This window comes from Oncorhynchus masou, chromosome 21 (assembly GCF_036934945.1).
Source record: "Oncorhynchus masou masou isolate Uvic2021 chromosome 21, UVic_Omas_1.1, whole genome shotgun sequence".
NCBI lineage: Eukaryota > Metazoa > Chordata > Actinopteri > Salmoniformes > Salmonidae > Oncorhynchus > Oncorhynchus masou.
The window spans coordinates 34577250-34590739 of NC_088232.1; the positions used below are offsets into that span (position 1 = coordinate 34577250).

Consider the following 13490-nt stretch of genomic DNA (forward strand, 5'->3'; position numbering starts at 1 on the left):
ACATATGACACTTGATACGAATGAATCTTTCTCTCACCTATAGAGACGATTAAATCCCATGTCCATTGAGGAAGCATAAGTCAAATATGTATAAAAAGTACAAATTTCTTAACACTTGTAAGTCTACCAGACCGAGAAAGTACACTATAGTACTGAAACACTGCCTTTAAATATCAGTAAATCTACAAACATGCAACTACATATTGTATTAAATGAATCCACATGGAAACACAACGACACAGTAATAACATATGCACTCAGCTAAGTCTTTAAAAAAAACTCAGTAACACTTTACTTGACACCCTCGGTCATAACCATGTCATAATATGTCATAACAGCTGACATAACTTGTCATAACCTGTTATAACATAGTCATAACACTGTCATGACACATATATTTCAACCTGTTGTGACACATATTGCGTTATTTTATGGCTGGTTATGACACCTACATAAATAGTGTCAAAACCCACAAAACCTACCACACAAGGCAAAAACCTACCACACAAGGCAAAAACCTACCACACAAGGCAAAAACCTACCACACAAGGCAAAAACCTACCACACAAGGCAAAACATTCCATAACACCATAGCCTACGTGTCAACAGTATGTTTATGTTATATATATATATATATATATATATATATATATATATATATATATATATATATATATTAAATTGAACATATTGAATTATCATTGTAATTGCGCAAACATTGATGTCAGACATGCACCTACCCCAATGCTCTGTTGATGATGACTGGGATGAATGCAGGAGCAGATTTCAGGGGCAAATGACTGATGACTGATATAAGGGCATTTACGTGATAGGCCTTTTTGGCTTAAATGATTATGATGGTCATAACGCTTCATGACAGTGTCATAAAGTGTATGTTCTACAAGTTATTTAAAATGTGATGAAAAAAAACATGACTAAAGAATTCATAACAACAACAGAATATTGAAGAAACAAACTTTCAAATGAAAGGAAACTTCTTGGCAGGGGGAAAAAAGATTTTGAATACATGTGGGTTGTGACCCTCGTATGTAGGTGTCATAATCAGCGGTTGTGAGATATTATGACATGGTTATGTCCTTGGTGTCAAGTATGTGTTACCAAAAACTCATAGGAGAGAGCTGAAGCAGTGTTATAATGTGTTTACTTCGACGGTAAAAAGTGTGCCAAAAGTAGGTTCCTGCAGTGTATAATACGTCATTTACAACATTATGTTTTTTTCCAGAATTTCCTCACTAAAATCCAATTCATTGGCAACGGGTTAAAATCAGAATTTATTGTCATTGCATGACTTCAAAATGTCCTTCCTTCCTGGAGCATGGCTTTTGCTTGCTCTGTCTATAGGCAGGTGGATGATTTGAACTCATCTGGGACATCACTGTCCAGCTTACAGATGACCTTGTAGATTGCCTTCTTCCAAGAGGGGTCAGAATCTTTAGCAGTTGAAATGGCGTTGAAAAACTCCTGAAGAGTAATTTCAGAAACCTCAAGGAATCTCTCAGGAACCTGTTGGTAGAGGGATCAAACACAATGGTGTGCTTAAAGTCAAGTATCATCATAATCACCTGCACTGGTAGCAACAGAAATCTAAGCCAACAGCTTAGATGTTGTGAGTGGCAAACCACTTCAGTAGATGGTAAGTGTGTTGTCTCATTGATTTACATTACTGGTGCTCTGTGTAACGTCTGCTTCCAACTCACACTCTCAAACAAGTAGATCCCTGAACGCAGCTCACTCTCCAGATCCCAATCACCTTAATTCTGATCACCTGTTCACACACCTATATGTCATTTACACACACTATTTAGTTCAGTTCTTTGCACCCCATCATTGTGAGGTATTGTTTGCTTTGATACACGTTCTATTCGGGGGCTCTGTTTATTTCCGTATTAGTCCTCCTGTGTATCGTAGTTTTTTGGCCATCCTCACTAACGACGCCTTTTTGCCTATTCCCTGCCTGTACTTTTGCCTATCAGATTTCCTGTCGTCAACCTCTTGCCTAATCTCCCTGACTATGTTATTAGCCTTTCCCTGCCTGTACTGTTACTGTTTTGGCGTCCCTGTGTGTGACCTTCTGCTTGTCCCTGGGCAAAGCTACCTGCCTCTTCCTGTGGTCCTTTGCTAATAAACACCTGCTGCGCCCTGCGCTTAAAACCAGCACTCTGTCTCCCATCGTCTTTCATTACACTCTGAACCAACACTGTGGAACCCAGACCTACGAGCATGTTTTTCAAAAACGGACAGCTCCTTGTTCTTTGTCCTCTCTGTCCGTTCTGAATCATTAGTCGTCTGTGGTGGGATTCTGCTTTGACTTTGTAGCCTTAAACTTAACTGTTCGGAAAGAGAGAAAGCACCAAGCCTTCCCAGGAATTTTACTCTGCTCTCAACAAAGATCATCAGATCGAGGCTTGGATGTTGGGACAAGGATCTATCCGGTGCAATTATTTCCCATAGGCCAGCTAACAGTCAAGTTCTTGGCATAACTTATTTTTCTTTGCCCTCATCTCCCAACACAAAGCATCCCTGGGAAAGGAATGTCTTGGTCCCAAGGTAAAGAAAATGATCTCTGCTCTTTCCCACCAAACAGCTTTCTCCCTCTGAATTTACAGCGTCTTTCTCAGCATTCCGCGTCAGTAGCAATCTGAGCCTCGCTCAGGCGTACTGGTCCTCTAATCCCGGGTTGTTTTAGTGGGATTCATGCGGCTTCCTCTTCCCACAGTTTGATAACGCATCGCTCTAGAGTCTAGATAATGGTTGTGAAGCCACAGGTGCAGAGTGACACATGGGTCAGGGCAAGGACACGGTCATACGTGGCCGCAGCCACAGAGGTCGGAGTTAGCTGACCAGACCAGAATCACAGAGGTAGGAGTTAGCTGACCAGACCAGAATCACAGATGTAGGAGTTAGCTGACCAGACCAGAATCACAGAGGTAGGAGATAGCTGACCAGACAAGAACCACAGAAGTAAGAGATAGCTGACCAGACCAGAACCACAGAGGTACTGTAGGAGATTGCTGACCAGACCAGAACCACAGAGGTACTGTAGGAGATAGCTGACCAGACCAGAACCACAGAGGTACTGTAGGAGATAGCTGACCAGACCAGAACCACAGAGTTATGAGATAGCTGACCAGACCAGAACCACAGAGGTAGGAGATAGCTGACCAGACCAGAACCACAGAGGTACTGTAGGAGATAGCTGACCAGACCAGAACCACAGAGATAGGAGATAGCTGACCAGACCAGAATCACAGAGTTAGGAGATAGCTGACCAGACCAGAACCACAGAGGTAGGAGATAGCTGACCAGACCAGAACCACAGAGATACTGTAGGAGATAGCTGACCAGACCAGAACCACAGAGGTAGGAGATAGCTGACCAGACCAGAACTACAGAGGTGGGAGATAGCTGACCAGACCAGAACCACAGAGGTAGGAGATAGCTGACCAGACCAGAACCACAGATGTACTGTAGGAGATAGCTGACCAGACCAGAACCACAGAGGTAGGAGATAGCTGACCAGACCAGAACCACAGAGGTAGGAGATAGCTGACCAGACCAGAACCACAGAGGTACTGTAGGAGATAGCTGACCAGACCAGAACCACAGAGGTACTGTAGGAGATAGCTGACCAGACCAAAACCACAGAAGTGGGAGACAGCTGACCAGACCAGAATCAGAGGTGGGAGATAGCTGACCAGACCAGAACCACAGAGGTAGGAGATAGCTGACCAGACCAGAATCACAGAGGTAGGAGATAGCTGACCAGACCAGAACCACAGAGGTAGGAGATAGCTGACCAGACCAGAATCACAGAGGTAGGAGATAGCTGACCAGACCAGAACCACAGAGGTAGGAGATAGCTGACCAGACCAGAACCACAGAGGTAGGAGATAGCTGACCAGACCAGAACCACAGAGGTAGGAGACAACTGACCAGACCAGAACCACAGAGGTACTGTAGGAGATAGCTGACCAGACCAGAACCACAGAGGTAGGAGATAGCTGACCAGACCAGAACCACAGAGGTGGGAGATAGCTGACCAGACCAGAACCACAGAGGTAGGAGATAGCTGACCAGACCAGAACCACAGAGGTACTGTAGGAGATAGCTGACCAGACCAGAACCACAGAGGTAGGAGATAGCTGACCAGACCAGAACCACAGAGGTAGGAGATAGCTGACCAGACCAGAACCACAGAGGTACTGTAGGAGATAGCTGACCAGACCAGAACCACAGAGGTACTGTAGGAGATAGCTGACCAGACCAAAACCACAGAAGTGGGAGACAGCTGACCAGACCAGAATCAGAGGTGGGAGATAGCTGACCAGACCAGAACCACAGAGGTAGGAGATAGCTGACCAGACCAGAATCACAGAGGTAGGAGATAGCTGACCAGACCAGAACCACAGAGGTAGGAGATAGCTGACCAGACCAGAATCACAGAGGTAGGAGATAGCTGACCAGACCAGAACCACAGAGGTAGGAGATAGCTGACCAGACCAGAACCACAGAGGTAGGAGATAGCTGACCAGACCAGAACCACAGAGGTAGGAGATAGCTGACCAGACCAGAACCACAGAGGTACTGTAGGAGATAGCTGACCAGACCAGAACCACAGAGGTAGGAGATAGCTGACCAGACCAGAACCACAGAGGTAGGAGATAGCTGACCAGACCAGGAACATTTAACACCCATGTTTTTGTGAGGAGTTCTCTGATATGCTAATGAAGGTGTATTACATTTATATTACATCACACACATAATATATCACATTCATGCCAAAACAACTGTATTTTTTGCTCACTTTAATACAAATTGTAGTTTCCAATTGTTTCTCTCAGGAAAAGAAAACACAGAATTGGCTGTATAAACCGAGGAGTGTTGATGAAAGCAGAATGTACACAGTGTTCCCATACATAAACATAATTCACTCAATTTACTTTGGAAAGGGAGGGTGTTAATGTAATATCTAATGATTTAAAGGTCATGGAAAAACATTGACGAGCTTATATACAGTATATAGTTACATTGGATACCAGGGGAGGAGCTGACCATATGGTAAGATACAAATATTTTGACTTACCTGGAAGTCATTGGCTTTGTTGTAGTGCATGTTGAGGGCTCTGAACAGCTCAGAGTCTCTGCTGATGGACATGTCTTTCACATCCCTGACCCCGTCCACTATGGCCTGGCGGGCAAACTTCTCCATCTGGATGTAGTAAAACTCACGGAAGTTACTGAACCACTTGATGAGCTGAGAGGTGATGCAGCGATTGAACTGGGGACACAATGTCAACAACAAGTTTGAGAAGATGGCCTGATTTTGTCATTGTCAACCAAGTCACGATCAACTTGTTATCAAGATGTTTTTTGGGGGAAAAAACGATCATATTTATTTTTCATCATTGACTTGTAAAACCTTCCACAAGACAATAAATGTATGTATGGATTGTATGTTTAGCCTTGGTCTGTCATTTTATTCAATGTTAATTACTCTGATCTTTTCCCACCAACTTACTGAATGAAAAATACATCTGTCAAAGCCATGTACTGTATTTCTAATCTCAGTCTTGACATTAGCCTTCTTATTCTATATTTTCATCCAGAAAAAAAGAAGGAAGAACACCCAAGGACTGGGCAGGCATGAAAGACGTTTATTTTCTCTAGTGTTTTCGGACGGTGAGAAAGCCGCAGAGCAGCGTAAGGACAGAAGGAAGCTTCTCTCTCAGTGACTCTGCCTGATAGGATTGATACAGACACCCGGATTAGAACTGTCTTTTGTTCAGTGCCACTTCCCACCACAGGGTCGTGGGCAAGGAGGAGACACAGTGGGCTGCTGGCTGCCGGACTCCCCCATGACCTAAGGGGTCAGACAGAGTAGTGAGGAGGCCTGGGCCAGACACGGACAGGCTCCAGTAGGACATGTCCCGGCCATGGTGGAAGGAGAGGAAACATGAGAGGAGACACACAGGGCACACAGACATACGGAATACCGTGGTTAGGCCCAGAGCTCGCCTCACAGCCTGCCTGCCTGCCTGCATTTTAAAAACCTGCCCTGTGTTGACGCCAAATGATAGTGGCTTTATTACAGAGGCTTTTGTCACTCCATTTGCTGACTGGAGTGGCTTTTAAAATAAATAATGCCTCTCTATCTCCCTGGCCTATGCCCCAGGACATGCTACTGGCTTAACAGCTTTGTTTTTCTAAACTGTGTGTTCTTTTGTTTCCTTCCTCCAACCCACTTCTCATTCTGCCCCAAAAATACACCCACAAGTATTCTATAGGCAAATATGGTGAACGTAGAACAAACTATTAATCCTAGCAGGAAATACTATCATGTTAAATGATAATGTGATTGCTTACCTTGACATCTGGAAAGAAGGTTTTCAGCACATTGGAGCTGGGGTAACGGGTGTAGAAGAACATCAGCTTAGCTTTCTTCAGATGGTTGGGGGTCAGGCCTTGCTGGATGTGTCAATGTGTTAAGTACTTTCAGTCAATCATAATACAGTTCAAATACAATGTTCAAAGTGTTAATGGACTAGAATACTAGGTTGCTTCTGTCTCCAGTTAAAATGGATGACACTAAATAACAGCTCTGCAGTAACCAGGAAGTCAACAATGACCCTACAACAATATTCATTAGATTAGGGATTTTAATTAGTGACTGGGGCTCTGTTGCAGCTATTTCATTGTATTAAACTAATCAAATGTTTAACATTTAAAAATACATTTTTGTCACTGCATTGGTATTTTCATAAATTATATTTTATATCATCCCTCTGAACATTAAAAGATGAGTAGTTTGGGAGGAACAACTTAATCTTATTAAATGAAATACATCATGTAACAAATAAAATATCTCATATTTCAACGCAATGTTTCTATACATCTAGATCTTTAGAGGTCTTTCTCTCTGTAGCCCACAGCCACGCCGTAGGTAATACTTTTTCAGCAGGTCACAGCACACCATACATTTATTAAGGAATCCTACCTTGAAATAAGGAAGTTGGAATGAAAGATTGATGAGAAATTGTTCAAAGAGAACCATAGCTCTTTACACAGTAAAGATAAAACATATCCTGAGAGAGAGCAGATAATATTCTTCTCCTGATACTTACAACCAAGGACAATGACCACTTCGGAGCATGTTAAGGATCTTCATATAACTTTGAGTTGTTCAGTAGCTTAAACACATATCACACAGGAGCTGCCTTACAACAGTTGACCTGTGATGTCTCTATAACATATTCGATTTTTGAAAAATGATCCCCCAAAAAATTGAAAAATTATCCATATTTGTTTTATGTAATAGTGATTATGGACATAATTATTATTACGCTGCTTATGATAATGTTATTATATGAATAATTATCATTATAGTTATCATAATCATTCATTGAAATAAAATGCAGAGTGGTGTGGTTGAAAATATTTTCACTGGATTATATTTCTTGGATTGCTTGTCTCTTATTTTGCAAAAACATTATTTATAAAATGTACTCATTCATGTACTTTATAAATCTATATATTTGTTTAATGGCTGTGTATGTATGCTCAAGAAGACAAGTGTTCTGCTAGGGAGGCACTTCTGCTTTCCACAGGCACTCAGCTCTGACCTTTCAGATACACCCCTATCACACTGATGATAGAGAAATATATTCTGTACCTTTTCAAGTCTGAAAAAAACACTGTTTCCTGGACAGAAACTGATGCTTTCTCTGCCTTTGAAAATTGGCTTTTGTTCCTGACAATTCTTATCAAAGCCTTGTATTCCTTTTTATTTGTCTTTTTCTAGACTTAAAGTCATTACTCTGCTCAGATTAAAGAAGATGCTATAATTTTCTGTGTGGTTAGCAAGATCAAAGAAAAGAAACATTTCCTTGAAGTCTGTTTTACTGGAATTGCTCGTGCTGCAATGAACCTCCACAAGTCTTTGTTCAACTGGGAAGGCAAAACACAGGGAGTTTGAATACTGAGGTACTGGATACTAAGGTTTATATCAGATAACAAAATATTACTAAACATTTAGGATTCAGTGTGTATGTAATCCTCTATAGGTTATCTTAGTGGAGAAAAATATAATACCATTTTATTCATACAGCCATTAATTATATCAAATCCTACGCAATTATAAACGTTAACTGGGACACTATGAGAGTAAGAGATTTTTCAGGCCAGTAAAAGGATATATTGAGAGACATGTAGGAGTTTCTCTCTGCTATGCTCTGCAGGTCCCCACACTCCATCTTGACATGAGGGAGACACAGACTGTCTACGGTCACTGGACCCAGGCCTGATGGGTGATGGTGGTGGGCCAGGTGGCTGGATGTCACTTTGGACCTCATGGACCAGGGTAGGTCCACTGAGTCTGGGGACGTTCTGTCCATGGATGGGGGCATGCATGGGAGACCTCCGAAGTTAGTGTGGGGCCCGTATTTGAGGAGGTGTTCCAGCATTTGACTGTCATGGAGAGGTGTGCTGTAGTTGAACTGGAATGGAGACTGGTGTAAGGGATAGGGCCTCTTCACTGTCGGGGTAACTGAGCTAAGCTGGCTCAGGGGCGGCTTACGGACCACTAGAGACAGAGCTTCGGTCTGATCCTTAGGACTGCAAGCCTCACTTCTCTCATAGCGCTCTAGAGCCTGGCGTTTGACTGGCTCCTCAGTGTGTGATTGCTCCTGGTTACAGGGTACCTGGCTCTTCCTCTCAGCTCCCATAATGACGTGCTCTGGGGTGTGACACATGCGCTGATGAGATGACTGGTTGAGCCCCGTGGAGGAGAGTTTCTTGAACACCCTATCTACACTCTCACTCATCGCTTTGGAGAGCTCATGCTTCAGAGTCTCCTGTAGGTTCTTGCCTCCCCTTTGATGTGTCAGATAACTTCTGTCTGTCTTCACTCTGTCCTTACAGTCCCCTTTACCACTGTCATGCTTCCTCTCTAACTCCTCATCCATGTTTATACGGAACATGAACCCAGACTCTTTGCTTGGTGTGGTGTCATCATTTTCAGGAGGGCTGGCTGTGCCTGTGTCATCTCTGTCTTCGTGCACAGCGTCGTCCTGGTTATAAACCTGTAAAAACTTATCCTGGAGCTGTCTAAGGATTCTCTGCATGCTCTGGAGCTGCACCTTCAGTTTGTGGCACTCTTCATCCTTACTGCTGCTGCTGCTACTGCTGCCTCTGTTAGCTGGAGCTGCCACATTGAGACTGTGCTCCTGATGCTGGGGGAGCATCTGTTTACGTTTGTTCTCCCTGTAGGCCTCTCTAGCCTCCCTGGTGTCTGACTCAGCCCTTTCACTGTCCCCATGGAGCCTGCTGTTGGGAGACCCCGCCATACTGCGGATGATGTTCTCCACACGGGCACGCTTGGCCTGGAGGTGATCACTCAGGGGCCTGTCCTCCTCAGGGCTGACCCTGGTCGAGAGGTGCCTGCCTGGGGATGCAGACTCTGCCGCGCTGTCCTTGGACGAGACACTGCTCTGGTCCTCCTGACTGGAGTCAGCCATTGTGGAGCTGGACACAGTCGATGTGGGTAGGTAGAAATGGCTTTCGTCCAGAGCCTTCTTGTTGTGGATGGTTTTGCGCAGGAGGTGAGAGATGATGGATCCATTGGAGTATGAAATTAGAGGCTCATCGTACATGTTTCTACGGAAGCAGGGGATCATGAGCCCAGCCTTGTTATCCTCCAGACCACCGTCACTGGGGTTGTGCATGTTCTGGTCAGGGAGGCTCAGGTTCATGCTCACTGTGCAACCTTTTTACTAGCTGTGTCAGGACACCTTGGAGTGAGTCAGTATGAGATGACTGGACCTCAGACTGCTCTAGAAAAAGTAAGGGGAAAAAAGGAACATACCGTAAATCTCTCATTCTGTACACTATCTATAGTACAGTATATATGTGAACAGTATAGCACACTTAACAATATTTTTGATTCATATGGTTGTGTTTTGGGGAAAGTAGAAAGTTAAACATACAAAACATCGAGCAGAGGACTTGCACCAGAACACTTAGGCTACTAAATGTTAGACAGCTCTCCCTCATTTCTCTACTACATACCACTTAGATTCAATCAACTCTGTTGAATATAATTTATGTAATCATGGTGGGAAACAATAATCTCCCCCCACCATTATGCTTATGACACCTGAGTTAGGAGCTTAAAGTAGTGATGTCCACCACAACACATTTTTTATTTATTTAAGTAATATAAAATAAAATGCAATAGCCTCACATTTTTAGAACATGACATTTAATCTGGGATCTTATAATGACTACCTCAGCTAACAAAGTTGTTATTACATATTTATAGCATGGAATATCAAACGACCCGTCGCTCATTATATGAAGACCCTCAGATTCATAAGTGAAATCTCTAAGATCTCAAGGCACAGGGGAGTGCACACTAGTGTCTCCCTTTCATCTTGGGTTGGAGATAGTCAATATGAATGATAAAAAGAATAGCAGTTTTATACTCATGAAAGGTATTCTTTGAAAGGCAAGAAAAGATTCCGAAAAACCACACAAAGGTTCAATGTACAGGTAACTGCCAAAATAATGGAAACACTTGAGTAAATGAGGGATACAAAGTACATTAAAAGCAGGTTCTTCCACACAGGTGTGATTCCTGAGTTAATTAAGAAATTAACATCCCTTATGTTCATGTATAAAAATACTGGTCAGGCCCTTATTTTGGCCATTATTTTGGCTTCCATGGCTATGCCCCCATATGATGACAATGTTTCCATCCACAGGGCATGAGTGGTCACTGAAAGGTTTAATGAGCATGAAGATGATGTAAACCATATGCTATGGCCTTGTCAGTCATCAGATCTCAACCCAATTGAACACTTATGGGAGATTCTGGAATGGCGCCCGAGACAGCGTTTTCCACCACCATTAACAAAACACCAAAACGATGGAATTTCTCATGGAAGAATGGTGTCACATCCCTCTAATAGAGTTCCAGACACTTGTGGAATCTATGCCAAGGTGCATTGAAGCTGTTCTGGCTCATGGTGTCACAACACCCTATTAAGTCACTTTATGTTGGTGTTTCCTTTATTTTGGCAGTTATCTGTATATTATTAAGAGAAAAATAAAGGGATTTATATTTTAATCTCTCAGTTGCGTTAAATTGTAGTTTCTTAGTAAGTGGATTTGATTCCAATGTGTGGACCATGTATGCACTGTTTTAAAATCTCTGTAAAACAATAGGTTAAGTTGGCTCGTAAAAAATTTATTCTGGTGAAAACATGCATGGATCGAATACACCTTTAACTACAAATGGCAAATGACAGAATTTCAGTCTATAAAAACAAAACAACTATTTTGTGAGAGATCCACATTTGATATATTTCAATTTCACCTATTCCTCACACTATAAACCTCTACTTTTATATAAGTCCAAAATAACCATAAGCCTCAAGCCAATAACATAAACCATGTTTTACAATAACAATTTATGAGAGGACAAAACAACTAAAAAAGTTGTAAAAAGAGGCATCCTCAATAAATACAGTGAAGTCATTCATATTCCACATACAGCACCTATCCCAGGTGTCATAATTTACAGCACATTCCATATTGTATACCTGCTATATGACTGAAGAGCAGATAGTCTCTACACTTGATGTACAATTTAAATAAGGATTATTTCATCATTATTTCATCTAATTTATTTGATGGAAACCCTCCTTGCAACTTTCAGTAAGGCTAGCCTAATTAATATATAGTAAGATAACGCTATCTAATATATCATATTCTTTAGGCAACTCATGATGAAAGGTACATTATGAAGTGCTTTTTTTTAAATCAGCCTTAACGAGGCAAGATATTCTACCATAATACCAAACAGCCTATACATCAATCTGCATAGAAATGACGAAACAATCCAAAAAACTGTAATCAATATAATCAATGTGAATATATTTTCACAAGACAAGCATTACAAACTGTTACAGTGCAGCTTGTATCTGTCATGAAAAGTACATGTGCTTATTGATGATGAGATAAGTTGAGAGTTCTTGTCCATCAAATGTTTGATAAGTTAGTCTAACATCACCTTAAAATACCATATAAACTTGCCTTTATTCACTGAATTATTGATAGAAACAAACAAAAAAACGTACAGATTTCAACATTGAAATCATAAGCAGCCAAGTTATTTGGACGTGGACAATGCTGTCCATTATTGACATCAACTAAGGTCAACCAACAATCAATCATAGCCATTAGATTTGAAAATGCGGATGCATCTGAGTTATTTAGACTTGGTTGTCATCATGAGCATGTGCCAAAGTAAAATAACACAGAGCATGTGAACCTTACCTGTTACGTTGAGTAGAGTCGGGTCGGGTTATACGCCGAGTGAAGAGATGAGATGAGTGCGGGAGCGACTGTCATTGTATCAAACAAACAGAGGCGTGGCCTCGGAGTTGACTCAAACAACTGGGAAAGTGAAGAGACAAACATATAAAGGATTGTCATTCAAAATAACTCCTCAATACAAATGAGTTGAGCTCATATTAGTTGCTTTTAGATAAAAACAAACAAAAAAACAACTAAATGACAACAAATCTATGGATTGGCATAATAGGCGGTGAGTTAGTATAATTTGCAAGAAAACTGATTATGGTATTTGAAAATAATATAGGCTACAATTTGTGGTGAACTCATAGTTTGTTTTAGGCACTAACTTTATTGAGTGTAGACTAGAATAAATCACATTGTCAACGATTCGATTGGCCTACCATACGTAAAATGTATATACGCATTACAGTAAATCGCTTTGGATAAAAGCGTCTGCTAAATGGCATATGTCATGTTACCATTTAAAAAAAGTTATATTACACATTAATAAACTGTCATAAAAATACACATGTATAATAATAGTATTATGCAATTATATTTAGCCAATCCTAGATGAATAAATATAAAACATACATTAAGCTATTCCCACTCATGCCACTAGCTTTTCCACAGTGAATCCTCTTTGGGATAGCCTTTGATCACTCCCCACTTTAGCTGGTTCCTCCCAGTCCCACACTGCTTCCGCTGGATCTAGCAATTTTGAGTTTCCACTAGTTACCACAGCCACAAAAGAAAATATTAGCGGTCTGGTTAAGGTCAGCGTTAGGTTTAATAAAATCATAAAATAATTACCCTGCGAAACATTACCTAAAGAAACTCAAAAAAACACATGCACATTAACTGTGTTTTTTTGTGTTGAGCATCCAGAAACAGTTTTGCATTTATTTTGGCATTGTCTACATCTAAAGAAACTTTGGAAAGATATTTATAGTTTTATAAATTCACAAATAAAAAAATAACCTTTCCATGTTTTCTATAAGGAATTCGAGCAGTACTTTAAGACCATTATACATTATTTCAATAAGAAAGCTGAGAAAACAATCAGTACGTGCGTATCTTTTACGGTATTAGTATAACCTGTAATTTGTTGTATG

The 13490-nt window shown here is 41.3% G+C and overlaps 1 protein-coding gene across 1 annotated transcript; it reads right to left on the reverse strand.

The window, feature by feature from the left end:
- Positions 1 to 1356: 1356 nt before the first annotated feature.
- On the reverse strand, positions 1357 to 9767 carry LOC135507389 (prospero homeobox protein 1-like). Its single transcript, XM_064926937.1, has 4 exons — positions 8216 to 9767; positions 6385 to 6494; positions 5105 to 5299; positions 1357 to 1524 (listed from the first exon to the last, which is right to left on the reverse strand). The coding sequence occupies exons 1-4, from the start codon at positions 9765 to 9767 to the stop codon at positions 1357 to 1359; spliced, it is 2025 nt and encodes a 674-aa protein (XP_064783009.1).
- Between the last annotated feature and the right edge of the window lie 3723 nt (positions 9768 to 13490).

Bases quoted from the DNA above. Each gene is read 5' to 3' on its own strand.
- LOC135507389 (XM_064926937.1), bottom strand. From the start codon at position 9,767: ATGAACCTGAGCCTCCCTGACCAGAACATGCACAACCCCAGTGACGGT. The intron at 5,300-6,384 runs GTAAGCAATCAC...TTGTGTCCCCAG, and splicing joins CCTTCTTTCCAGATGTCAAG to TTCAATCGCTGCATCACCTC. The intron at 1,525-5,104 runs GTAAGTCAAAAT...CTCTACCAACAG, and splicing joins ACAAAGCCAATGACTTCCAG to GTTCCTGAGAGATTCCTTGA.